Genomic DNA, 27,321 nt, shown 5'->3' with positions numbered 1-27,321 from the left:
AGGAAGGAAGGAAGGAAGGAAGGAAGGAAGGAAGGAAGGAAGGAAGGAAGGAAGGAAGGAAGGAAGGAAGGAAGGAAGGAAGGAAGGAAGGAAGGTTGTTTTTCTGTAAACAACAATTGCATTTCATTATTTAGCTCCAAGCACAAAGTAACAGCTCAGAATTAATTGTGGAATTATTTGTGCAATTATTTGTGCAATTAATTGTGGAAAGGCCTTGCCACAGCCTGGTGCTGTGCTGGTTTTTGCTTCCTGGAAAGGGCGTTGCCATTCCACGCTTGATGCCCGTGACATCCGTGAGGAAAGTTAAGTAAATAAATGCTAAATGATAAATAATAGACTCCAACAATAACCACGTTGAGCCAGGATTCATGGTCTAAGTAATAAACCCTGGGAGAGTGCTGTGTTTGAAACCAAATCCCACATTCAGAGGCTTTTATTTCATTGTAATTTTACATTTTATTCTCAACTAAGCCCAGCTCACGGGTTCTGATGTTTCTGCTCTGTTGGCAGAAGTGCTATTTTTAAATCACTCTGCACCTGGCAATAATGTATTGCAAATACAGAGTAGGTTTTGCTCCTCTAGCAAAAGGATTTGCCAGATGGGCTTTCCTAATAAATTGTGTCTGATAAAAGGACGAGAAGGTTATTTAAACAAAAAGATTTTAGCTATGCCATTACATTTAAAACAGATTGAGGATTTTGCCAGTWGATAAACCAAGGGGAAAATAGTGAATAGACCCAGTATTCTTTGGATGATGCCTTCTCTAGGAAGAAAGGCATGGGTGTGTAAAAGYAAAAATGAGGAACACACAAAATTAATTATCTAAATAATAACATAAAGGTGAGGTCAGAGCAAAGTTCAGCTTGCCCAGTTTCGAGTCACAGAAAGAGAAGCTCCAAGTACGTGTGCCMTGAGTCCTGCCTAGAGAAGCAGTGCTGGGTACCAATATGATTTTACTTGCTTTTAATGAAAAATTATCAGCCCTGCCTTGGTTTTTTGCTATAGAAGGACTTTGTATGCCTAAGTGCAGAAAGGATTCCAGGCTGTCAGCCTTAATCTGGCAATTTGAACCCACAAATTAGGCACATAAAATCATCCTTGGGCCAAGTTCTCATTAGTTTCAGTGGACTTTGGAGCAGGCATTGAAGTAAAAAAAAGATGAGCAGTCCTGGTCAGAGCTGTGCTTAGGAGCAGAGGCCCAGGAGAGGTGTAATTACATGCAAAATATAGAGATGAATGCAGAGATTCTTCCTCTAAAGACTTCCTTGTATGATCCATAGCACAAGCAATTGCTGAGACAGGATTTKTGTCTTTCTAAAATAGCCCAAGATGCTGTTAAACACGTAATTTTTTAGCAGCTGGGTTAAAGCCCAGGGATATTTGTTTYCCTTACAACAGCTCACCTCTGTGAAACATTTGTGCCCTTGGAACTGATGGCCCGGAAATGGAATTCTCAAGCTGACTTTGCCCCAATGTCACAGCAAACCTTGGATCCCCCTGCTTGGCTTTGGCACAGCCTTGGAGTCTCAGCKCCCTGAGCAAGCACTCAGTGAAGTCTTTAACACCTTGATCTTCCACACAGCAGGCTGGAAATCTGTTCCTCTGAGGTTCTGCCTTCCATTCATTCATCAGTCTGCAGTTTTATGGTGTCAATGTGTTAATGTTTCCAGAGAGGCAGGAATTTCCCTAAGAGCTGTTTGATGTGAGGTGCCTGTCATCTCCTGGCTCTTCCCRGGGAGCTCTCCAGCCAATTTGTGACTAATCCTCGTGTCCTTCAAGAAAAAGAGACAGGATTAAGGCAGGCAGAGGTGCCATCTCTGGGTGCTTGAAGGGAATTTGCAGCTGGGACTGATGTCATGGATGAGTTGAGTTGCAGTCCGTGGGTGATGTGTGAACCTCCAATTTCAGTGATTGCCACTCTGTGTGTCCTTGTCTGCTGGGTTAAACTCACCAAAACAAGCAGAAACAACTCATAAAACTTGGGACCAAGCAAAGATGCAGGACAGGTATTCATTATTTCAATTTTAGTTAGAAATTCTCCATTTTTGATACTGACTCAAAKTGATTACATTAAATCCCTTTGGACTGCACAGAAGTTATTCCATTATAGATGTGGTTATCTCTGAAGGCTTATAAAGCACAACACTCAGAATTATTAAAGTGTGYATCTGAAATGCTGAATCAAGGCAATGGCCCCATCACACCAGCACTGTGTGTGTTTGACAACAGCAGACCCTGCCTCATAGGGAACTATTTTCCTTTTTAGAGATCCTTATTTCACTCTGGAATATTTTGCAGGCATACCTGAAATCATATTTTCTGTACTTATTTCCTTGTTCAAGGAATCTCCTGCTAAAATGTCAGATCTTTCTGAATATTATGTCTCAGTTCTTCCCTTTTTTCTTTTTATTGGTGTTATTATTATTATATTGATTGCTCCAGGCAATGATCAATTATTAAACAACTCTTTCAACCAGAAAATGTGTGAATCCATCTGTGGTTGAGCTTTGTTGGGTGACAAGATKGGCAGCATCCTGTGACCATGAGCTGTGCTATGCAGGGGGGTGTTGCTCTGATAAATGATGATGCTGAATTGTTTTTATGGTGATTTAACATTGAAACCTCATTATAATGCGAGCTCAAAGTCTCCCCTTTGCAAAGGCTGTGTCAGCAATAAAAGCAGTGACTTTCAAGGGGAGGAAAGACTATCACCTCATTAGAGCTTTGAGAGGAGCTTTAATGGCAGAGCTTCTGTTTGTGATAAAACCAGAAGTTAAGAGATAACCAAACCATAGGAAACTGATACATTAACTCACACTGAATAAAATAAAATTAAGATCAGTTATTGTATTTTTTTTTAGTTTTTCTCCTGATTGTCACCCATTTAATGCATCATTTAAGCACATATTTAAATACATGTTTAACTACTTTTATAACAAAGGATCTYCCCAGATCTCAGCACTGGAAAAGAACACAGCTGAGCACTGGTGCTTGCTCTTCAGGACAGATTTTAGAAGCTCCACTATGGATTTTCTGAAATGAAATAATTTTCAAGCTCTGACAGTCAGTGTTTAACCATAAATTATTTCTATTTACAAGAYATAATTAGCAGGATTGGACATAAAGGGAAATAGAATTATACCAGTTTGGAAAATAACACTTTCATAGATAAAACTGTATCTTGCAGAGATGAAAGTAAACTTTCAAAAGATGAACTAATGCCTTTAATGGCCTTATGAAATTTTGTATTTTTTTATTGCATTTTATGAAATGTTGTCATTTCAATGTTGTAGTTTCTTTGATTTCCCAGTTGCTGAAAGAGRAATAGATTTGGGTTTTCTCAGTGTTTGTTCATAACTCAGCTATCACCAGAGCTAAACTGCAGGAGTTTCCTGCTTAGCTTAGGATGTACAAATTCACTTCAAACCAAAAATGGCATTGTCAGGGTCAGTGTTGAAGTGCCAAAGCTCCAGCTGGACACGATTTCAGGAAGCCARGCATGGGCAGGAAGGAGGAGCATTTCACACCAAGGGGCACTGCTAAGGCAGGCTCTGAAAAAGCCACTTTTTTTTTTTCCAAAGGCCATAAATAACCCTTGGAGTGCACTGCACTGTCATGACCTGCAATTACAGATTTTCTTACAGCAGAAAACACCCGAAATGATCTGATTGTCAATGCATCTCCAAGAATATGCTGCCATCGATTCACTGCCAAGCTTGGATTGTAGAATATCCTAGTACATGTTTAAGGCAATTTCTTATTACTTTTTCATAATGTTTATTAGCATGTTTTAATATTTTATATCGAATCAAAACATTTACTTTAGCAAACTGACAAACACTACTTCCCCTTCTGCATTCCCCTGTATGTTTTGTTTTGCAGGATCCCAAATATTTCAAGTCACAGAAAACTGGGAGAGGCCAATTAAAAGAAGGCTGGAGAGAGACCCATCAGCCAATTATGTGTTCCTACAAACTTGTGACTGTGAAATTTGAAGTCTGGGGACTTCAAACCAGAGTAGAGCAATTTGTACACAAGGTCAGTGAAACAGGAGCTGTTCCTTATCCTTCACATAAGCAGAACTCGAGCACTCCCAGGAATGTGGTGATGGCTGTGGAGAAGCCTGGGAGCTCGGCCCAGTCTGTGCTCAGAGCTCTCACAAGGTCTGAAGGATCTGGAGCAGAGCCAAGGACTTTGCTCTGGGAACAAACTTGACAAAACCCACAGCTGATCAGGCCTAAGGTTGAGAAAAACTGTCAATAACATTTYCAGTGCTGTGACAAATGTATGAGCTGAAGTCATTTCTGAGTCCCATACAYGTGGGGACAGTGAGGTGTCTGAATTCCACTGAATTCTGCAGTGAGGTGCAAAATTCCTTAGAAACAGATAGTGGGAAAGTTTTCCTGTCTACTAAAATATCAATGAATAGCATGACTGCCAAGGGATAAAACTTTTCATAGTGTTGACCTTCCACATGTTTGAAAAACTGAGAAGGAAAAAGAAGAGATCCAGAATGTCTAATTGGCCAAAAATCAGTGGATTTTGTACACACTCCCAATGGATTCCTGTGCTAGTCAAAGYGTGATTCAGTGCTGGCAGCAGATCCAGTGGAAAGCTGGACCAGGAGCCCTCCAGAGCCAGCATCCAGAATGTCCTTTTAGACACAAACCTGTCAGAGGGTTTCTTACTTTGAATCCCATTGAAAGACACAGATGAGATGGTTTTTGCTGCTGAGGCCTTTAACCCTTTCCTTGTTTGCAGGTGGTCAGAGACATCCTCCTGATCGGGCACCGGCAGGCGTTTGCCTGGGTGGATGAGTGGTATGGTAAGTGTCCTCCAAAGCCAACCTTTCCAAAGAGCTGCTGCAAAGCCCCAAGGACAGGTACCAGCAGGTTTTCTGTGCTTTTTGGATCATCAGGTCCTAGTGGGAGTTGTTCATGAAGGAGATGGAGCTGTTTGAGATCATCTCCTTCACCCTCCTGCCATGGGTAGGGAYGCCTTCCACTGGATCAGGCTGCTCCAAGCCCCATCCAGSCTGGCCTTGRGCATTYCAGGGATGCTGAATTTAGCCACAGRMAGCATCCAGGGCTGCCTTTCCACCCCAGCATCTCATTCCTGCAGCATCTCACCCTGCACTGCAGGCAGGCAGGRGCCATCTGTAAGGAGAACYTCATGCAGCTTTGGATAAAGTTCTTCCTGAGAAGTTCTTCCATTTCCATCCTGCAAACTCCTAAGGCCTCTGATCCCACACATTTCCAGCTTTTTAGGAAAGTTTTAAACTATTGATATGGATTGCAGCAAAGAAAATATTTAGCTTTTCTGAAAAAAAAAAGATGTACATAAGCATAAATCCTACTGGGTGTGATTCAGCAGCAGCTGCATGCAAAAAGTCTTGGGAATCCATGAGCCAGCTGTGGGAATATTGCACTTCCAGGAGGACAGAGAAATCTGAATATCAAACCAGCCAATTGCACTGGATAAAATCAGCTCACTGGGTTTGTGCCTTTTACATGTATTTTCTGTAGGATATATCCTTAATCACAGATTAGAACAGGTTCTGAGACAGCTCTGTAAAATACAACAGGAATTTGGCAAAATGTTTAGAATGGTTATTCAGATCTTCGTTAAGCTTCAGGAAACACCAGTTTGGGCATTTCATGGGTGAGTGACACCTCTCCCATCAGAGCTGAGCCATTCTGCTGCAAACACAGCTCAGAGGTGTCACAGCCCTGCACAAAYGTCCCCTGGAATTTAACCACAAACTCAGTGGGATCATTGTTTAGAAWTAGAGAAAAAATGCTTTTGAAATCACAGAGTTCTTATAAATTTAATACTGAAAGAAAATTTTGTGCTCTAATGGTCATAAAAATACTGAAAACTGCTAAAAATATCTTTTCTTTTGGGATAGCTGTAAACCAGTAAGAGAATTTTATATCCAGTSAGGAGAGTTCTTCAGAGCTATTTTTTTTTATTTTAGATTCGGGGTTTTTTTTTAATCTGAAATAGAGCAATCCATTCTTTTTCCTGTACCAAGTCAGGAAAACTRGTAACTTTAAATAAAACATCCTGACTTCATGTAAAAATCGAGCCCATAAATTTGCTCCCAATCTACCCAAAATATCCATCAGTGAGACACRGAGGATGTTACTGGGAGGCAAAATGTCACCTGCACTTCAGGAGAGTTACTGATAATGATGACAAATGAATAGCCCTGAAGTTAAACCTATCAAATAGGTTTAGCTCAAAAACATTTCACAAAAAAATTTTCCCTCCTAAGTCTGAAAACACCCTGCCAAAAATATTCTTTCCACAAGTGAAATATTGTGATACGCAATTATCTCGTGGATTTTTCCTGTCAGAGTGAGACTCTTTGCTAACAGAGTGTACTTTTAGAGCTTAATTATCAGGTTAAGTACAAAATCTAAAAAATCTGGATTTAATAAAACAGATATAAATCAAGACTTAGTATATAGCATCAAAAATATATTTTTTAAGTATCTATTAACACCTTTTAAAAYAAAAGTTTGAGAAAGAACTGGCGATGGTGGTAGTGAGGTAAACTGAATCAAATAATCAGTTTAATAAACAATGTGTTATGTTAATGACTGGTTGCTGTTTCTGACCCTGTGAGTATGAATATGTTTTATCATTTCATTTACTAAACTTGGTTTAGCTTCATTATTAAGAAATTCTATTTTCTTGGTGTTACCTACTAATAAAGAGCATGTTCTCTGCTTGGCAAAGTGCATCCCAGCATGTTACTGACACGGCTTCTGAGCTTGTTTCTCATTCCAGATAACAGTAAAAAACTGAAAAAGTGCGAGTTAGTAGTATTCCATGTTTCCTTTTGATCAAAATTTTAGACTGCATTTCTTTTTACTGATGAGTTATGRCACTGTGCTGCCACTGGAACAGCTGAAGTTGTATCTCACCTTAAAAGCTGCCTCGTAAAATGCAGCAGGAGCCTCAGAGCACAGAGCAGGGGTGCTGTGATACAAGAACTCCCAAATCCCAGTGGCACATCATAAACCTGAGAAAAATGGGGCCTCAAGAGCAAATCACAGTGCACAACCAAAGGGGCACCCATTTGCAAGCAGGCCGTGCTAATAAAATGCTCTTGAAGTGTTTTGAGTAAAAAGTTGATGGCTGTTTTTATGAGGCTCTGGAGTTACCAAAGCATCGTAAAGAACAGACCAAAAGCTGACACCGCTCCTGTTTGTGCCTCCTGCTCCCCAGTGGATTTACTGAAAGCACAGAATTCTCAGAAAAGCAGGGTCACAAGTCAATTATTGGATTCTTTATGTTTTTGCTGGAGCTGTGGTTGATGACAAATCGTGTAAAATAACTATTGCCTGGTGTTCCACAGACTGACCATGCTGGGCAGTGCTGATCCTGCTGCTGGCATCATCCTGATTTGGGGGATATTTCTAATTCTTAAAATTCATTAAAGTGCTGGAGGCTACACAACCATTAACACAGCCATAATTAATTCACTTACCAGTATAAGTAACTGTTAGTTTCTGGAATCTAAACTGGTGTGGGCTCTAACACTCAAAGTTTTGCTGGTTATGAGATGTAAAATGCAAAGTTAACATAAACTTTTTTCCCAAGTGCTGGAAAGGTAAGTAAACATTTATAATATTTTCATAATRTTTCTGTATCTATCCTTTACTCCAAAGGATCTTCTAAAATCTCTTTAGAAGATCTTGGTCCTTGCCAAGGCCTGCACTTCAGTACTTCCTGCCTACCTTACATTACACAGATATTCCTGAACAATTTCCACTCCTTCCTGTTCTCTGACTCCCTTTGACTTAAMCCCCACCTTCCTTGGCTGACACAACTACCTTTATGAGGCAATTTGCATAAAGCTAGTTGCTCCTTGCTTTTTWAAAAATCCTTTGTTGGCTTCTGCTGAAAGACTTTGTGTTCCTAGAACCTTCTCCTTACAGAAAAAAAAAAAAAAGTTTGCACTGAATCAATGGAAAATGCCAACAATTCTGAACTTTTTACAGATATGACTATGGATGATGTTCGAGAATACGAGAAAAATATGCATGAAAAAACCAACATTAAAGTTTGCAACCAACATTCATCTACTGTGGATGAAATAGAGAGCCATGCCAAAGCAAGAGTATGTTGATTTTTCAAACATATTGCCCATCCTCAGCCAATACACTTGCACAGAGCAGAGAAGAGAAACCAATTGCTGATCAGTGGAATTTTGGGGAGGTTTTTTTTCAGTAGGAACAGAATCTTTCTCCATGAAGTGCAAYCCTGCCTTGGGTTTGCTCTGTAAACCTGCCAGTTATGTAAGGGAGGGTGGGGTTGGGCTCCTATTCAACTCCCTGGCTTCCAGGAAAACACAATGCTCAAATTCCATTTGGATGCTTCAAAAGGAAGTTTGAAGAGGAAAAAAAAAGAGGATTTTTACCTTCTATTCTTTGAATAGTTACAAAATGCAGGAGTTCACAGTGGTCCAGTCAAAAAGCCAAGAACATGGGGAGTGGAAAACTTCTGTGGGACTCACAAAGCTCTATGTTTCACCAGGAAAAAAATCGAATTAATTATTCACTCTTTTCAGGATAATTTTAATGTCACCATCATTGATTAGCTACCAACAAGGTGGGAAGTATTTTCAGAATTATGTAACAGTGGTTTGTGGAAAGGCCRGGTTTCTGTGTAGGTTCTTTGATTCATAAAGAAATGGAAATTTCATGAGGTATTTAATTACCTAATTCGGGCACCACAAGCAGAAGCCTAAAATTAGAGATTATCACTGTCTGCAAATGGAGACGATGCAGTGGCCTTTGCTYCTGAAATGTCATTTYTCCTTCATTTCTGMTAATGGTGCTGTGGAAYYCAGTGCTGAATTTAGCCRTGTGAAGAGTGTGGGGCAAGGTCTGACCACTCCAGGTCTTTCCTTGGTCCTTGCTCAGTGGCTGGGCAGTCCCCAGGGAGGTAATTCTTGTGTTTGCAGAACAGCAGCTTCACTGACATCCTAAGTAGAGAATTAATTCAGATTTTTGGCTCTGCACTTCAGGATTTGGTTCTGAATGAAGTCTGCCACCTGTAGTTTCCATGTGGAAAAATTGTCATTGAGGTCAGAACAGAAGTTGTTATTAATGAAAGAAAAAAAAAGGGAATCTGAGTCCTCCTAGCTCCGTGTAAGGACTGTTTTACTTGCCTGTATATCAGAGCAGAAGGGAATTAAAGCAAATATAAGCTAAAAAGCAAAAGTCAATTGAAATATTTCATGTCTGAATTGAAAATGGARAGTCCTGGAGGCTCCACTCAGCAGGACCTCACTTAAATGCATTGAGAAATTCATTCCTGTCCCCTCCATTTGTTTGAGACAGCTTCTGGTTCACCTTGTGCAGAATTCCTCAATCAGAATCCCTGAGATTTCAGGGCSATTTTGGACCCTTTGAGTGCAGAAACACTCACGCACTGTTAGAGGGTGTGAAACGAAATGTAAACCAGCAAAACAGGTTCAAAGCTCTCTCCAACACGAGTAGGTGCAGCTCCTGTGGGACCATCTGTTTATTGCCACCACTTCTGTCAGCTCTGAAAAAAGGCGTGTTCTCACTCCTAATAACTGCCAGGGTGGGCTGGGAAGGTCCCTGGAGCGAAGGGAAGGCAGCTGGCTCCCTGCACACTTGTTTTTGGGGTTTTTTTGGGTTGTTTTGGGTTTTTTTTTTTTTTTTTTTTTTTTTTATTTGGGGGTTTTTTTTTTTTTTTTTTTTTTTTTTTTAATGATGCTGGAACAGGGCAGAAAGCTGCTTCCACAGCCAAGGTTGCACATGTCTGCAGCTGGGTAAAAGCATCCTGGCAGGACAGGGTTTGTCACACAKTTGGTAATCCCCACTGCCAGTCCTGTGCTCAAATATGTGAGATTTCTTAATTGATTAAAAGACTGCTGGTTTTATTTTTGGGGTTTTGAGCTCCCGGGGCTCAAAGAATCTATAAACAGTCTAATGAAATACTTCAAATTTATGAATTTAACTTGACATTCAGCAAAAATTTTAACCATTGCCTCCAGTGTGCTCGGTGGGCGTCTTGCAGGCTCTGCAGACATGGAGCAGCAGGTTCCAGCAGAGCCTGGCTGACTTTCTGCTCAACTTCCCAGTTTGTAGATGCCATTCCCTTGGGATTTGATGGGAAGTTTTGCGGGGCTCGGCTCCCGAGCTGGATCCACGCTGGGATGGCGCTGCCCTCTTGTGGGGTTGGGCACCGGGACACCCCGGCACCTGCGGGACCCGCCCGATTTCCACCCCACAGCCGCTCCCATCTCTCGTCTCATTTTGCCTTCGGGAATTGAGCAGGATTTGTCAYCTGCCCAGCGGTGCTGAAGTGCAGTTTGTGGATGGAAAGTCGGGAGGTGCGGCTTTGAAAGCTGTGGCTTTGTCAGGGACAGGGAATTCTTTGGGTTTTATTAGTGGGAAAGCAAAACGGGCTCGGTCCTGTGCATGAAACTGCAGCTAAAAGTCAATGGAACTTTATTTTTCATCCCTTGATAATTACAGCAAATGAACAAAACCACGACAACCCTTTGTCCATTTGGGCTTATAATCTAAATTTAAAACATAAAACTCCTTTCAGCTGTATTTTGTTTGAAGTTCTGAAAACTCGACCTGCTGACTGTGTTGCCTGCGGAATAGCTGGATTTTTCCAGCAATTACAGAAGCAGCAATCTTTATTCAGCTCAGACCCAGGTAGAAGAACCATTAGTATGTGTTTAATGAACTTAAAACTTTGTTTCCTTTACATTGTGCTCTTTGTGCTCCAGTCAGCGCTTTACAATGGGGAGTTATCCATGTGGAGAATCACTTAATGAGATGCGTGATAAGCAATCATTCCCTGATTCAGGATTTGCATGGAAGTAGTTTAACTGAGTTAATGCAATGATTATTTGAAATTATTCTGACGTGTCTTTGTCTTTCATTCCTTCTCGTTGAAGACATGACAATGGATGAAGTCCGAGAGTTTGAACGAGCCACTCAGGAAGCCACCAACAAGAAGATTGGGATTTTCCCRCCGGCAATATCTATCTCTAACATTTCCATGCCTTCCTCAACCCGCAGTGCTCCATCTAGTGCTCCATCAACTCCTCTCTCCACAGATGCTCCCGATTTCCTAACGGTTCCCAAAGATCGGCCTCGGAAAAAGTCTGCTCCAGAAACTCTCACTCTTCCAGATCCATCGAAGAAAAACTTTTAAATTAACCCTGCATGTTTCCTCCTGATAAGCCATGTCTGCCACAGCAAGAGTGACATAACTCAATTGCTACAAAGGTCGTGGTGGTTTGTTGGTTGTTTTTTCTTTTCCTTTTTTTTCTTTTTTTTTTTTTTTTTTTTTTTTTTTTTTTTTTTTTTTTTTTTTTTTTTTTTTTTTTTTTTTTTTTTTTTTTTTTTTTTTTTTTTTTTTTTTTTTTTTTTTTTTTTTTTTTTTTTTTGGCTAAAAATAATCTTTCCAGTGTGGAAAGATGACTTCTTTCCTCAGACTTGATCCTTAAAACCTTCTGAAAAGTGCATGCAAGAGAAAGTAGTTTATATATTCCTAAAGTAGTGTTTCAAGCCATATGGTGCATCTTACTGACATCAATGGAACAGTCTGAGGGGATGCTATAAACGAAAATCAATCTTTCTGCCTGCAAACCCTCATCTAGGTCACAGCATTTATAATTAGGAGTAGGTATTAAGTAAATCTGCCAAGGACTTCTGAGGCAAATTAGTGCCAACTAGAATGYAGGGTTAACAGAAAAAAAACCCCTCCCATTTCCTTCTTTTATAACCAGTTTTAAAATCTTTCCCACTCTCAGGCTTCTCCTGTGTGTTCATAAACCTTTGACCTGTAACTCATTGTACTTGAACACCAACAGATCCACGTTTCGCTGAATACGACTCAGGATTTGGGGCCTAAACACAAACCACAAATCTTTTCAAACCTAAAATATCACTGTATCAAAGCCCCAACTGTAATTAATTAYACTGACTTTGAGGCCATCGAACTATTTCTACCTTGCACAGAATTTGTAAAAGAAATCGCCTATTTCTTGTAGATAAGGTATTTTACTAGCTCCCCCCTGTCCTTCTGTGAGCTCAGAGTGTTGGTGTTCATCAATGGTGTTCTGTGGCATTGGAAAAAAGCAGCTGAACGGTGCCAGTTGAGAAGCAAAAGCAATGAATTGTGTCTTTTCCTCGCTGGAAGAGGAGCRGTAGTCAGGCTGGGAGACCCTGAATGTGAAGGGAAGAGAACAGGAGACTCCTTTTTCTTTCCTGCTGAGCATCTTTGCTSAGCAGCACAATCTGCTGAGGGAGAGCTGGGGCAGGGGACACAACCAGCCACTTTCAAAAGAAAACGAGCCGTGGGTGATGTCAGGAACCAGAAGTGCTCTCCTGATCTCCTGTGAAATCACTCTTCAATCTCAGGAATTCAATTGTAGGCAAGGATGTTTCCCAGAGGGAAGTGTAGATCGTGGAAGATGGAGAAAAATAAAAGGCAGGAGGGGTCTTTTCCTTCCTTCTTTCCTCTTSAAAGCATAAACGGAGCCCCTTTCCCTGTTGACCCCACTTTGGGGCACTTTGCTSTGTTCAGTTCCTGGCTCTTGGTGAAATACAATTCCCAGGGAATGCCAGCTCCAACCTGAACTGTGATCAGTGGGTGACACTTTGTGCCTCCACTGACATGGTTCATGGATTGAGAGCAAAGAGAGTTCTCCAGAGCTGAGCTATCACTGAATATTGATCAATCACTTTTGGGGTGCCCAAAGCCGGGGCACAGTGGCTGAAATGCTCTGAGCTCCTSGCTGGCTGCAGCTGCAGTACAACTTTTGTGGAATGTGTGGTATTTAGGGGGAAGTTTTAGGAGCAGAAGTAATTCCAACCTGCACTGAAACAAGYGTTCGTTTGTCTGATAGTGCAAATCCTGCAGCCAGCACAATCCAGGAGCTCTCTGTAGGTTTGCTGTGGTCTGACTTCCTGCATTCTCCCATGTACAAAGCTTGGCTTTGCTTTTCCTCCCAGAGCTGGTAATTCCGAGTGATTGCTGACATAATGGGTGACGTTTTGTTGAAAAAGAAGCTGTAATGCTAAAACCAGAACTTTCCTACACTGGTTTATGATTTCATCTTAATAAGGGTGCACACGATAGAATCACAGGATCATGGCTAATCTTTTTATTATTATTATTATTATTTATTTAGTATCAAGATTGGAACATTGGCAGCAAAGAGAAAYCTTTGAAAACATAAATCATTGTTTGGTTGTTTTCTCATTTGGCCCATACAAAAATAATTGAGCTCTGCTCCATCTGAAAGTCTGTTTCAATTGATTTTTAATTTGCCCAAGACAAATTTRCTCAGCTCTGTTGCCAATGTCCTCGTGCTCACATGTGACAGTTTCTATTCACATTTTGGTACCTGGGTTTGACACAGATTATCAGAGCCCAGCAGTCCCACCTTTACTCGTGTTTAAATGATTGATTTCCAGATATAGGATTGATTTGCCAGATGGTGGAATTTAGGATAGGATAGCTTTTTCTAGAATATTCCCAGCAAACACGAAAACCCACACAAAATGAAATGAGAAGGTCTGARTATTTCAGGGAGGAGAAGAAGGGATTGTTTTCAGTACTGACTTTTCCCAGTGCTTTCTGTTGTATTTTCAAACAGGTATRTTAAGATTAAAATAGAGAGTTTTGCAGGTATTCCTCACTTGGTTTGCAAAAAGAAAAGCTGTATTTATTTACTGAGTACACCCTCAGAGCRGGGTGCCAGGCAGCAAAGCTGAGCAGGCACCACAGCTGAGTTCCTCTTCTCTGCCACAGTGACAAGAATTCTGTAACACAGCTCTGCTAGGACTTGGCAAGGAATTTTTTATCAAGGAGAATTCATTTCAGAGAAAAAAAAATGTGATGAGTTTGTTTGGGTTTCTGCAAAAGCCTCCAGGCTTTGCTTGTACTTTTGTGTATTTTGGATAGAACAATCATTACAAAACAACGGTGCAGCTTCAGAAGGGTCGATCTCCTAAAAATCAAAAAGGGAGATGTTTTATTGGAGAAAAAGGGAGACCTTTTTTATTGGACCCATGAAAGTTGTGAGGAGCAGCACATTCCTGAAACACGGATTTAATGGGATTTCTTATGAATGTAATGGATAATTTTGTAAAGGACTGGATAAATCCTATGGAAAGAAACTRTTTGACCTTGTTCTTTGGCTTTTTTGATTATTCTGGAAGGTGATTTTGTGACATCTAGTAGCCAATTTGCATTAATTGCTGCTGTAGAGACTTTGAAACTGAAATATTTGTTCCTTGAATTTCAGTTTGTAACAAAACCGCTATACTTTGTTAAAACTGCTTTGAAGCTTGCTGCACTATAACTTCAAAACAATGTGTTATCCTTTGAAATAAGCCAGATGTATATATGCTTTTTATGAATTAGTGAGTGCAGTAAGAGAGAATTCAAGATATTGTTGATAGGAGATTTTCTGTTGCCATTGTTTGGACTTGGTTTCCTCTGTGTAAGTTAAAATTGCTAAATAAGTCTAACAATGTTTTGCTTTAAATGAACAGCATGGTCATTGAATTACGATCTCCTGTAGTTTTGTGGTGTCACTAAAACAGGTTTTATTGGTTTATTTCATTTCTGTGGTAATTCCACGTGATTCTGTTGTCCAGTAATTAATTTCTTTTATTTAGAGCACTGATGGCAACATCAGGAAAAATACATCACCACCATCAAAGAAGGACCAAGTCTTGATTTGCTCTGCACGTTAAATAGTGCAAGGCTCAGCAGGAGAATCTGACTGTCATTTTTCTCATATCACTTAGTTTCTGTTTTTTTCCCCAAGTTATTTATTATTTTTAATATTGTATTTTCCCTTGCATTTTGTTGTAAATAAACTACCAACAACTATTCTTTACAATGGTGCTGTTTTCCCTTGCTGGGTCTCCTCCAGGCAGGAGCCTCCTCATTAACATGGACCATTAACATTTCTCCCCCAGCTCTGCAAGTCACTTCCTCAAAATTAAACAGCACAAAGAATCAGCTTTGTRAGGAAAATTTTAAGCACTTAGAGCCTCTCCTGGCTTCTGTTGTGCCTCAGCTCTGTAAAGGTTTTACCGGGGCAGGTGCCCCATCAGTCTGGCATTACCCCATTCACTTGTAAATGGCCATTTGGTTGACAAGGAAGTTTTTCAGTGGGGAATCTAATTCTCTATGCAGGGTTTGGCAGCTCAGTGTTGTACCAAATAACTGGAACATACTGGAAAAGCGGCCACTCAAATCCTCTCAGGCTTGTCTCCAAGTCAGTTAATTTTAGTCAACAGAAATTTCCTTTGTACAACGATTCTTTACGAGCTTTTACAGAGACTTTCTCCATAGAAACAAAGYTTTCCCTGCTCCGGAGGAATGGCTCATTCAGGAGGAAAACGCTTCAGAACAGCGTGGGACAGGACRGGGAGAACAAAGAGGGGACTGGAAATGTTTTCAATCGGAAATCGCTCGGTGCAGAGGGGACAGAGCCCCGGGACATCGCGGCAGCCCCGGCGGGGTCAGTGCGCACCAAAGCGGGCTGGGGGAGCAGAAATGGGAGCAGAAATGGGAGCAGAAATGGGGCAGTGCAGCCGCAGAGTGATCCCCAGTGAGCCGGCCTGCCCTGCCGCTGGTTTGATTTGATGTTTTGTACACTTTGGGTACAGCTCGAGTAGGGCTGCACTGACATGTGCGCACACTCAAAATCCCACACGTGGAAATACAAAGCGGTGGAAAAGCCAGGGCYGGGATGCGCTGCTGCGGCGGGGAACGATCCCACCCCGGTGCCCCACAGGACACCCCGCACCGGCCCCAAATCAGCGGGGTTTGTGCGCATCCAACCCTCCCAATTAGCTAATTCACCTCCCAATTAGCGCCACGTGACTGCTCATCAACATACACGTGACGCCTCTCATTGACGTGCACGCGATTCAGTATTAGCGTAACCTGACCCCTCATTTGCATACACGCGGCAGCGCGGGCCCAGCCGTGGGAACCGCGGCGGGACTGAGGGGCGCACTGAGGGCGATGGAATGGGGACAGTCCCCGATGGGCCCTGACGGCCCCGCTTTGTCGCGGTGTTCTGAGATCGTTATTAACGGTTTCCCCTCGGTGTTATTTACAATATTTAACACACGCGGAACGTCTCGCGCTCTTTCGGGTCAGCAGAATCACCTCAGCAGAGTCACCTCGCTCCTGTCGCGACACCGCGTCCCTGTCCCGATCCCGCCCCGCCCCGGGTCACGCTGGGGCGCGTGCGCCGCGCCAACTCTCGCGAGAGCCTGTCCTGGCCAAGATGGCGGCGCTGTGCGAGAGCTTCACGCTGCGCGGGCCGGGCCCCGGCGGCGGCGGCCCCGGGCTGTGCCTGGAGCCGGGCCCGGGCCGCGACCTCGTGCTGCTCACCGAGCGCGGCCGCGCCGCCACGCTCTTCAAGGTACCGCCCGCGCGTCCTCGGGAGCAGCCCCGGCCTGTGGGGGGTCCCCGTAGGGCCGGGGCCGCGCTGCCTCCCGTATTCCCTCTCTCCCGGGCTGTCCGGGCCATGCCCCGCTGTCCCCGGTCCCCACTGTCCCCGGTTCCCGCTGTCCCCGGTTCCCGCTGTCCCCGGTTCCCGCTGTCCCCGGTCCCCGCTGTCCCCGGTCCCCGCTGTCCCCGGTCTCCATCCCCGGCGGGAGGCGGGACAGGGGACGGCTCCAGCCCGGCCCGGCCATGCTCTGCCCGCTGCGTCCCCGCCGCTCCCTCTGCCCGGGAACAGCGGGCGGATCGCGCGGTTGTTCGCATATTTCTCACTTTGCTGATGTTCTCGGTCCGTTCCCCGTCCCAAAGGACACTTCCCTGCCGAAGCCGCAGGTGCGTGGTTCTGGGCTGTCAGCGCTGTGGCAGCTGCCGTCCTGTGGCAGCAGCAGGGACGATTTTACTTTGCAGCACCTGAAACTGAAAGGATGTTTTGGTCTCTGTTATTCAGTAGACCATAATAAGAAACTTGAGGCAAATATTTRTCTTTAGTTGGTTTTCACATCCATAGGGTGGGGGATTGTAGTGACAGAGCTGGGTTCGAATTGACAAAGAGTAGGTTTAGGTTAGATATTGAGAAAAAATCCTTCCCTGTGAGGGTGGAGAGGCCCTGGCCCACATTCCCAGAGAAGCTGTGGCTGCCCCATCCCTGGAAGTGTCCAAGGCCAGGTTAGACAGGCCTTGGAGCCGCCTGGATCAGGGAAAGTGTCCCTGCCCATGGCAGGGTTGTGAGATTTGGTGTTCTGAAGTCTTTTCCAACCCAAACCATTCCATGATCTTCGTGGGTTGAGTTGGGTTGTTCATTTCCACTGCCAGGATCATCTGTGAGAACATCACTGTTGTAAATATGCACAGTGTACTCAGGAGTGAGGACAGGGGTTGAGTGCCCTCAGAGCAGTCGGGTGTGAATCACACAGAACAGGAGTTCAGACAGTAAAMTCCACTGCTCTTGGTCTCAATAACTCATGTTGAAATAGGAATAGGAAAAGCACAACTCTGTGTGATCATATTAGTCAGTAAAAACAAATTACAGTAGATATTARAATTAGTGTTTGCCCTTTGGAAAAGCTGTGCTTCATACCTTCATGGCATAAGCCCTTCAGACTGTTACAGGTCAAAGTTATTTCTTACGTGAAAAGAAATAATTCTAATTAATGTAGAGTTCTTGTTATTCTAAAATTGTTGGTGTTAAAGGTGGAAACGGGAACGCTCAAGAGGAATTTCTGAATATAGCAGTTTCCATATTTTACTATTCTCATTGAAATCAGATGTGGCTGCCTCGCTTATCCTTTCTGTCATGAGAAAAGTTCCCAAAGTGTTCTTTCATGTGTTATATTTTAATTGCAGTGTGTTTGTTCTGACTGTAGATTTCGGATCAGAAGCCCCTGGGCTGTTGGTCGGTTAAACATGGGCAGATTCTCACCTGTCCTGTCGTGTGCAACTTTGAAACCCACGAGTACATCGCAGTTCATGACGACAAGGTGAGAGCCTTCACCCTTCTTTAGAGGAAAAAAGGGTGTAGTGGAGAATGTAGGCTGGGAGAAAATCAACAGTGCTGCATTTCTGCTTGAATGTGAGTGTGGGGAGCCCTGAGCACACGGGTGACACGAGGATTTTCCGTGCTGAGCTCCAGTGGTCTGGTGAGCCTTCATGCACAGCAGATTCTCAGTGCCTGGAGGATGAGTTATTTCTCCTGTTGCAGCCTGGGTGGCATTTACAACTGCATGATCATGATGCTGGAATGGTGACAATAATTTACACCACAATCCTTGAGTTTCTGCTCTTGTTTCAYAGTTAAATGTTTCTGTGTGTAGCATTTGGCTTTTCATAGCTGTCTGTGAAATCTCGTTCCTGGCCTTGCTTTGTTTGTGAAAATCAGACCTCTGTACCTCACCTGTCTTCATCACTGTGATCTGCTTTCATTTAGAGTTCTGCTGTTTTCTCCTTCCTTTTCCCCATCCATCCCTTCCTTTCTTTCCAGTTCAGGATTGCTGAGCTTGGTTTCTATTCCTGCTGTCTCTACTCCCCATGGGGCAATTGCTGGTAATTKGAGCACTGAGAAGTCTGTGTGTTACTGTTTTACCTAAAAATTATGCTTCCCTTAAAGGTTTTAAGAATATGGAAGAATGAAGACATTAACTTGGACAAAGCCTTTAAAGCAACAGTAAGTCTCCTCCACAGTTCTCTTCTGTGTGTTTTGAATCAGGTGGAGGGAAGAGTGCTCTGATTTTCATAGTATTGGCCATATTACATTTTAGCTTAATTTGTGCTTCATGGTCTAGAATATTGCAAAGAATCCACTTGCACTGACTTTATCGTCAGAATATTTCTCTTAAAATTATTRTTATGCCAAGGCCAGCATTCTTGAGGACTCTCTAAAGATTAAATTTTACATTTACATTTATGGCATGTCAGCAAATCAGCGACTACTAGATCTACGTTATTAAGAATCTTAAAGGTTCACCATTCTTCTAATAAAAGTTTATTGAAAACAGTTTTCACTCAGTTTTCAGGGTGGTGTAGCAGAKAACAGAGATTTCTTTTTGTTCTTGCAGCTCTCAGCAGATGTGTACAGGATCCATTCCCTGCCCAACGGGGGCCCGGTGGTGCTGTTCAAGGGAGGGGGKGTTCGGACACTGGATGTGCTTTTGGAAGCCCCACAACAGGAGATTGAAAATGTCATCTCAGATGAAGTCATCAGGTAAGTGATGGAGCTTTGTGATGATTCTTGCTTGGACGATTTGACTGTGTTGATAAAAGTTGTTCCCATTTTGAGGAGATGGCGGGAAATCAAAGAGCAGGATCTTGGGGTTGGGTATTTTCTTCCAACACATTGCTTTTAAAATCTTAGAATTATTTATACAGGTTTCCTAAAAATWAGAAGGTGCCTAAAGAATAGTGATATGACTCTCTGTATAAAYCTGGAATTTGGAAGATGTTCATCCAACTTTCTGTTTTTAGGTGGAGTGGAGCTTTTATGGAAGGCCAACAGCCTGTTTTGATTTTCACTACTGAGAAAGTGAGTKAAATACTTACTATTAAAATTTCCATAGTAAGAGACCAAAGTGCTTTTTTTCAAAGTCCATCACCTGTTTCCTTTGATTTTAAGAGCTTTTAGTGGAATCATTGTCCTGATTTAATCCATACAGCAGTGAAATGGAAGTTATGTTGCTTTCAGGGCTGAGAAAGTAAGTTAAGAATTTACTTGTTAGAGTTTGCAGACTTCAGTTAGGCTGTCTGTCCCATAGAAAACTCAATTTCCTAATTTTGCATAACATCCAAAGTTAAGCAGTACCAATATCTGATCTTCTATTACCTTCTTCATGTAAATGAAAGGAAAACTTTATTTTGGTTTTTTTTTTTTTTAGGATGGGGATTTTTTTGTCTACATACAGAAACCTAAGCTGAGCAGTCTACACAAATACAAGCTTGAGCAACAGGAATCATCCAAGCCACTGTGTTTCACAGCACATATAACAAACCAAACTGTCACACTTCTGTGTTTGTGTAAGTTACATTTCCTAATGTGATGTGTTAATGGAGCAAAGAATTGTATCAAGAGACATAAAATGTTGACATTTATRAATTGCTGTTTGATATTTTTAGCTCTTTACACTTCTAAAAACAGGGACAAGAAGTAATTAAACCTTGATATTTTAATGGCTGCAAAGGCCAACTGTTCCTACCTGTGATCACTTGTACCCTGCAGATCTCACTATACCCTTCTTGCCATACATTTATTTTGCTTCTTTGGAGTATAGTAAGTCCTTTAGATAAACTGTATTAATTCTTCTTTCAGCATTCACTGCATTTTGTYCTTTTTGGATGTTCTTTTGCCATATCTTATCCAAGTTTTTTTCTACAAAAACCCATTGTGAAAGAGGATTTTTTTTTTCTTTCAGGTTCCAATGACTCTGTATACCAGGTTCTGATACCTTTGCAGCAAGATACTGAAGAAGAAGAGGAAGAAAAAGAAGAAGAAAYTTTGTCCAGGTCACTACTACTAAATCTTTCAGTGTCTGGAAGTGTTTTGAAAGGAACATCTTTAGTTGTCCTGGACAAAGACCACGTCGCAGTGTTGGGCAGTCTGGCTGCACCTGGGAAAGAACCCAGAGGTAACTTGAAAAATCATGTTAAGATGTTGGAAGATTTAAAATTTCCTTGGCAAAGCACTAGGTGGGAAATTGGTGCTGTCCGTCTTGTCCCAGCATCTGGTTTAAAGCTCTTCACTGGAAAACCAACTCTTCTTTAAACTGAGATTTAACCTGGAGGATCCTAATGCTAAATACTGGCTGAGCTGTTTTGAAACAGTTMTTTCTGTTTTTGTCAGCATTTTTAACTGAAAGTAGCAAAGGCAAATGTATCATTTACATATCATAAATCATAAATGTATCCTTTACATATTTTGGGCTTATAACATCTGTCTCTTACTTCCCACAGAGTGCCTGACCATATGGAATACAAAATTTCAGACATTGCAAACCTCAAAGGAGCTGCCCCTGGGGACCACTGGCCAGGTAAGGCTCAGTCAGAGTTTGGAATCCACGAGTTTTGTGCATTTGACAGCAGGGAAGAGAGTGTTGGGTTGCAGAGCTCTGCTGCTGCTGGGGGAGTAGTGAATGCAACTTCTGAAGCGAAATTAATGCTGATCAGTTGATGGTGTGTGGAAATTTCTGTGATCATTTAGTACTTTGTCACTTCTCACAGTCTTGATTATTTGGTGTGAATAAAATCACTGAACACAAAACCCAGCCACTGTCTGTGCTGTTCAGGAAGTTTGCAGTTGAAGGCCTAAATGATTCTGTGATTTCTTGAACAGCATTTCAAGCTGCTCAAGAGTCAGATAGGTAAAATGACACCTAAGTAACAAATGCWCTATGGAACCAGAACAGCTGGCTGCTCTTGTCTTAAAATTGCACAAGAGGAAACCTAAAAAGTGAAATTTTCATTTCATGCCTTGGAGCTGTCACTGTACGTTAGGACATCCCTGGAAAAATACTTAGCAGAATACTTCTAATTCTGTATTTAAAATAAGCAGTAAGTGAAGGTCTGCTAACAAGTGTTAATCATTTAAAATAATCTGATCACTGATTTTTAATTGAACTTTATAGAAAGTAGTTACACATCAATGCAGGAACCCATTTCTCTGCTCATCTCATTAATGATACATTTTAATATTTTGCAGTTGTGGTGTTACGAGGAAAAATTTTTTTTGACTCATGGGAAAGTGCTGACTGTAATTATGTACAAGTGTGAAACATCATCCTTGGCAGCTGCTGTGGGAAAGCTCAAGGACAGTCAAACCCCTGGTAAGAATTTTTTTTATAATTACAGTGAAAAGATCTTGTAAAAGAAGGACATCTGAAATTAAATAAAAGTTATTTTGACACAGTTCTATAAAATGAATCTAAGCAGCTTGRAGCAACTTCACTCTGTACCATGTTCCTGGCTGTTAAATTTACTGGTGCTGGGAATGCCAGAGCACAGAAATATCTGAATTTATTGTGGCTTCACTTAGCCTGGATTGTCATTCAGATACTGGAATTACTGCAAACATTGGAATGTTGGTGATGAATACTGAAAACAAAGTGAAGGAATCATCCCAAGAATGTTTTCAAAGAGTTTGTGATTGGATAGGGCAATGTCAAACCTTGGATTGGGAAGTTCAGTTTAAAATCATACTGTCATAGTAGTTTTAATTAAACATTGCATTGGTAAAATATTGTTGCAAGTAATGCTCAGAATAAATTGTGTAATAACTTCTCTTGCTCCCAGAGGCAAAGTGGAAAAACAATATTAAAAAAGGTCATAAAATTACCTGCTGCTGAAATAAAACTGGGGACTTTCTTGGCATAAAATCACTTGGATTATAGTTCAGAAAGTATCTGTTGGCATAAGAAGTTGATGCAATATTTATATTTCAAKAAATGTGCTGTGTTATCTTCATATAGTTTCATTTGTGTGTTCCCAGATGTGTCCTCATTTGTTAACTGGAATACCCTGGAAGATGARGAGCTGGTGGTTTCCTTTCAGTCCCAGGAGTCTGTAGCTCTCAAATCAGAGTCCAGAATGAATGTAAGTTAGCATTACGGTCGTGTGAGGTTGTTTGTCTTGTCTCTTGCCCATGCTGCTGCTTTTAGGTGTTAYTGATTGTTTTTGGAACTGGAGTTAGTAATCATAGTCTGGACAGCAAGTTGACATGTGAAGTACCCAGTTACCTTGCTTGAAATCCCTAAATGTTTTGGAACAGTAACTTCATGTTTTTGTTCACCACAGTTAAGATCAAGAAGGAGCTCTGCTGCTAAAGTACAGCCAGAGAACGTATCAGTTGGGCAGCTCTTATTAAATCTCAAAGTAAGTAACCCAAATATTGTCAAGTAGTGTTTAGACACTCTCAGAATATTCRAGGTGTTCAGCTGTTATCTCTTTCCATGTCCTCTTGCACATACCAGGTTGACAAAGCTGCCTTGAACAGGTGAGTTAAGGGTATTGTTAGTGTTGATATTGTGCAAGAACAGAATCTGGGCATGAYGAAATCAGGTTTTGTCATGGGAGCATGTTTTGAGAATTGTACAACACAGAGCTTATAACAGCTGAGTTCTGAAAACTTGCACAAATTCATTCATTTTTAATTACAGTCTCTTACAGTAAGTAAGGGAGGATATTTCATCTGAACTTTGCTTTTTTAGGTTCCTATTTATGGGTTTAATTTTGTTGAAGGCATTCTGGCTCTAAGAAGTTAGAGGAATTGCCAGGAATTCCAMTGCAAATACAGCAATAAGTTCTTTAGTACCCTTCTAGAACTTGCTGCAAGTGCTGAGATAGGTCACACAGGAAGGGAAACTTAACCTACAGTTCTTGGCTGGACAGCTTGGTAATGTTATTGAAGTTRCAGGTGATTAATCTATGAACAGTTACTGAGAGGTACTGCTTACCTGAGTTCACAGTGAGTAATTATCTCAATTGGCTCTTTTATGCTTAAGAGAAGCTATCCTATCAAAACACAGAGTGGTGAGGGATTTTTGTAAATTTTTGTAACTTGAATTCCAAAATAGATCTGCTTCTACTTGGTCTARTTAATACCAGGACAGTTCTCAAACCTGTGCCTTGTGTTTCTGAGTTGCACAGTATTTGTCTTTTCCAGGATGCTTCTACTTATGTGTTGGAAAATGAATTGAGACAACTGATGGCAAAAGCACCGACCCCAGATTTACAAGCCACCATTGGCTGTGTGGTCACTGCCCTCACAGACAGATGTAAAACAAATCCAAAATACTATCCTAAAAATTTCCTGCTGCAGATTGTTGAAACCCGGGACTTGTCCTACAGGTAATGACTCTGTGTTTTTTGAAGTGTAAGTAGTAGTCTTTAAAAAAAGTAGAAACAAAGTTCTTTATAAGCTACTCTTGAGTTATCAAGATTTAATACCAAAGGTGCTTATTTCCTGATGAAGCTGATATCTTAACTTAAAAATCCAGCTGGGGAGGAAGATTAGTACTATTGCCTTAGTTGTCTGTGTAGTTCTCAGCAGATGTGGCCTGTGCAACCTATTAATTTTATATTCTTWTAGTTTATGTCCAGATTTAATGGCTGTTGCTTTGGAGAAAAAAGATGTGCAACTCTTACAAATCTGCCTACAACGGTTTCCAGATATTCCTGAAGAAATTACTTATGCTTGCCTGGAAGCATTTTTAAGGTAATTTGAAATCACTCTTTCCTTTATTCTTCACCAAATTTTAGTCTATGTTTCGTAGTAAGCTTCAAACAGTTCATAATGTGTCAATAGCASTGCTGACTGTAAAGCTAATAAATAAAAGTATTAAATGTCTGCAATTTTCTTCAACAGCATTAGTGAAGCCCATCTTCAAAGTGAAGATGTGAATCTAGATTCTGTGATCTGTTACATCGACGTTGAATTTGACAATAAAGAAGTTAAGACTGAAATCGTAGAAAATGGTTTCAATGCAGAGATGGACCAGGACATGTGTGATACCAAAATCCCAAAAGAAACCCAATCCAGGAGCCATGGTGAATCCTGCCCTGTTGGGCCTCAGAAGGCAGCATTATTGTATCCTCTGTGTGGTGAAGGGAAGCCAGGGCATTGAATGTGATGTGGCTGTTTATGTTTGGTATTGCCAAAAGGCACATCTTTTGTTATTGCTGGAAGTTTCTGAGTTCTCATAAGRGCAGTTCCTACTCAGTAAAAAAACTGTTTAGAATACAAATAGAAACATTTAGCTTTTAGAATGTGTCTAGACCAATTTAAACTCAGTTTTATTACACTTTTGCAATAATCTTTCTGTACTTAGGAGAAAATGGTCTCAGTGCTTTGGATATTTGCCTGTTGAAACACATCATCTATCTTTGCTGTTAGCAGAACTGTTCAAGTTACTTGTATTGTGATGGTTTGGTTGCTGTAGGTATTTCTTGATAGACATAAGATTCAAATAGGACCTCTCTCAAAAATGGATAAATATTTTGTTCAGAATTCACTCTGGTTTGTAGAAATAGGTGGTTTTCCTGCAATTTTATTCCTTAATAGAACTGTATAGAAATGCTGTTCTCCATTCAGCTTACACTGAAAYATTTCTTTTGCCTCACCTGAAAAACCTTCCAGCTCAACAAGCTATTGTAAGTATTTTAACATTTAAAAGTATAAAAACCCTTAATTATTGTGTGGTGGGAGAAAGGGAGGAGACATTTTCAATTGTATATGAGAAATTCACCACTCTTTCTGGAGTCTGAATAACAAACTAAAGCAGGAAAATGAAACTAGGATGCCTAATAGGATTTAACATTAAGGAATATCACATTTTTCCACACACTTAAGGAATTTTCCTGATATTTGAAGTCCTTGCTTATTTTAGAATGTGTAAGTAAGAAACTCTCTTTATGACCCAGCCTACCTGGAAAATTGCATACTCTGTTAGCAAGTAATAATATCTTTTCTTAATTTAGATGCTTTGTAAGAGACACAGTAATTAAGTCAGTTCCATCAGAAACAGAAGGTGTGAAAATATAAGCAACAAACTGTCCACTCGGTATAATCCCAAATGTAATACAAATCTAGATCACCTCAGTTTAGGAAAAATAGCACCAAATGCCCCTGTTTTGAGAAACCTAAAATACAACTTGGAGAACTGTGTGTACCTGAGCATATGTGTGATTTTCCAGTGATTTCAGAAGAACACCACACATCAGAACAAAGCTGATCTCAGCTCTGACACATCTCCTATAAGTGATTACCCCAGAATGTAATTTACACTGAATATTGCTGAAAATTTTCAAGCATCCGGCTATGGGTGGTGTAAGAGAACCTTAAAACTAGTTTTTAATGTGTAGTATACAGGCATCTATGTTGCTTTCAAAGCAAAAAAAAAAAAAAAATTAAAAAAAATTGTGAATATTACCCTGTGCAGGACAAAACCTCTCAGTCTATTAAATATTTGTCCTTTAACAATGTTCTGATTTTTCTGCTTTTAGCTATTTCTCAGGTATTTATATTACCTGTATGTGAAATGCAGTGAAAAAGTTAACACCACCCTTCCTGGAATACGCTCTCCCACGATAAATCAGGTGAGAAGCTTATTCAAAGAGCTGTTCTTCCTTCTCTTTCTGTGGTAATTTGGTGAGTAGTTCGGAATAACTAAAATCAGCTAATATCTACATTCATTTTACTACTGTATGAAGTCAGATTTTACACTTTAACAATCAAAACCCAAATATACTTTAATATGAACCTGTGCATTTGGCATTAGGTGTTAATGTTTTGGAGTTCAGCTTTTAAAGCCAAATGTGTGTCATTTCCAGACTGGGAAGTGTAAGTGTGCTTTTCTTTGTCTCCAGATCATGGATTGGATGTGCCTGTTACTTGATGCTCACTTCACTGTCATAGTGATGCTGCCAGAAGCAAAGGAGTTGCTTGCAAGCCTGCATAAGTTTGTGAGAGCCCAAGTAAGTTGCATCTTCTGGAACAATTATTTGATTTAAATCTGGAATATGGGTTTTTAGCAGGGGAAGAGGCAGACAACAACATATAGTGAATCAAATACTGTGTTTATTCCTCTGTATGCTCTTTCCTGAGCAAGAATTGCATTTGCCTCATTTTGATTTCAAAAGCTGCGGTGTTTGTTTGGTTTAAGTATCTTAAACTGTGCAATTCCACTGATGATGTATGAAAATAATTAAAATGTATTTTACTACAAATGTCTCTGTTACCTTCTTTTCAGGTACGGTTCTACTCAGAACTCAACAAGATTGAAGGAAGTTTGCAGGAATTGCAAAGACTTAACCACCTGAGGGACTCTCAGACCTATTCCATTGAAGTGCTGGAAATTATTTGAATTTGAAATTCGTTATTAACACGTTTATTTTTTATTGATTCCTTTTATGACAAGGATGTATTAGCACTCCATATTGGGGCAGTCAAAAGTTGTTTTCTACACAGGAGGAGCCTGGTTACTCTGTAGCTACATGGGAGTTGTAAGTCAAAACTTGTGTATTAAAAGCTCTCTTTTTGACTGGTTGAGAAGCTGGATGCTTGCTTATATTTTCATGTAGAATTTTGATATGTTATCTTAGCATCCTAAACTACCACACRATTCTTGGCTAAGCACAAGATGGTTRTGGCAGACRTGCTGGGGGTACTTGCTGACTTGGRCAGTGTAACTTTGAAAGAGCTGCACACACAATTAAAAGGCTCAAGACACTTTGGAAGTTGACATGTTTCAGTTGTATTTATACACTGTCAGTACCAAATGTATATAAAAGTAATTTTT

General features: G+C 41.0%; 2 protein-coding genes across 3 annotated transcripts in view; both read left to right on the top strand.

Moving 5' to 3' along the window:
• The window catches only part of PITPNC1 (phosphatidylinositol transfer protein cytoplasmic 1), a 78,126-nt gene extending 63,186 nt beyond the window's left edge, over positions 1-14,940 (top strand). Inside the window, exons 7-10 of one of the 2 annotated variants that reach the window (XM_057368889.1) lie at positions 3,884-4,039; positions 4,763-4,826; positions 8,014-8,132; positions 10,959-11,023. In XM_057368889.1, coding sequence (XP_057224872.1) covers positions 3,884-4,039; positions 4,763-4,826; positions 8,014-8,132; positions 10,959-10,964 — 345 coding nt within the window. In that variant the 3' untranslated portion in view covers positions 10,965-11,023. Of the gene's footprint in view, positions 1-3,883; positions 4,040-4,762; positions 4,827-8,013; positions 8,133-10,958 lie in introns of both variants that reach the window. The other variant, XM_057368888.1, reaches the window with a different exon arrangement.
• A 1,385-nt stretch (positions 14,941-16,325) lies between these two features.
• Positions 16,326-27,321, top strand: NOL11 (nucleolar protein 11). Its single transcript, XM_057368881.1, has 18 exons — positions 16,326-16,466; positions 17,911-18,024; positions 18,651-18,707; positions 19,099-19,244; positions 19,505-19,562; positions 19,912-20,050; positions 20,446-20,658; positions 20,984-21,060; positions 21,729-21,852; positions 22,515-22,618; positions 22,820-22,897; positions 23,688-23,872; positions 24,114-24,239; positions 24,390-24,611; positions 25,096-25,174; positions 26,027-26,119; positions 26,390-26,497; positions 26,773-27,321. Exons 1-18 carry the CDS (start codon positions 16,329-16,331, stop codon positions 26,884-26,886), a joined length of 2,175 nt encoding a protein of 724 aa, XP_057224864.1. The 5' UTR covers positions 16,326-16,328; the 3' UTR covers positions 26,887-27,321.

The sequence above is a fragment of the Malurus melanocephalus genome, unplaced genomic scaffold (assembly GCF_030028575.1).
Source record: "Malurus melanocephalus ecotype Western Australia unplaced genomic scaffold, MMel_1.1 scaffold_98, whole genome shotgun sequence".
Classification (NCBI taxonomy): domain Eukaryota; kingdom Metazoa; phylum Chordata; class Aves; order Passeriformes; family Maluridae; genus Malurus; species Malurus melanocephalus.
Note: the sequence above shows the minus strand (reverse complement) of the source record. Positions and strands in the feature narration are given on the sequence as shown.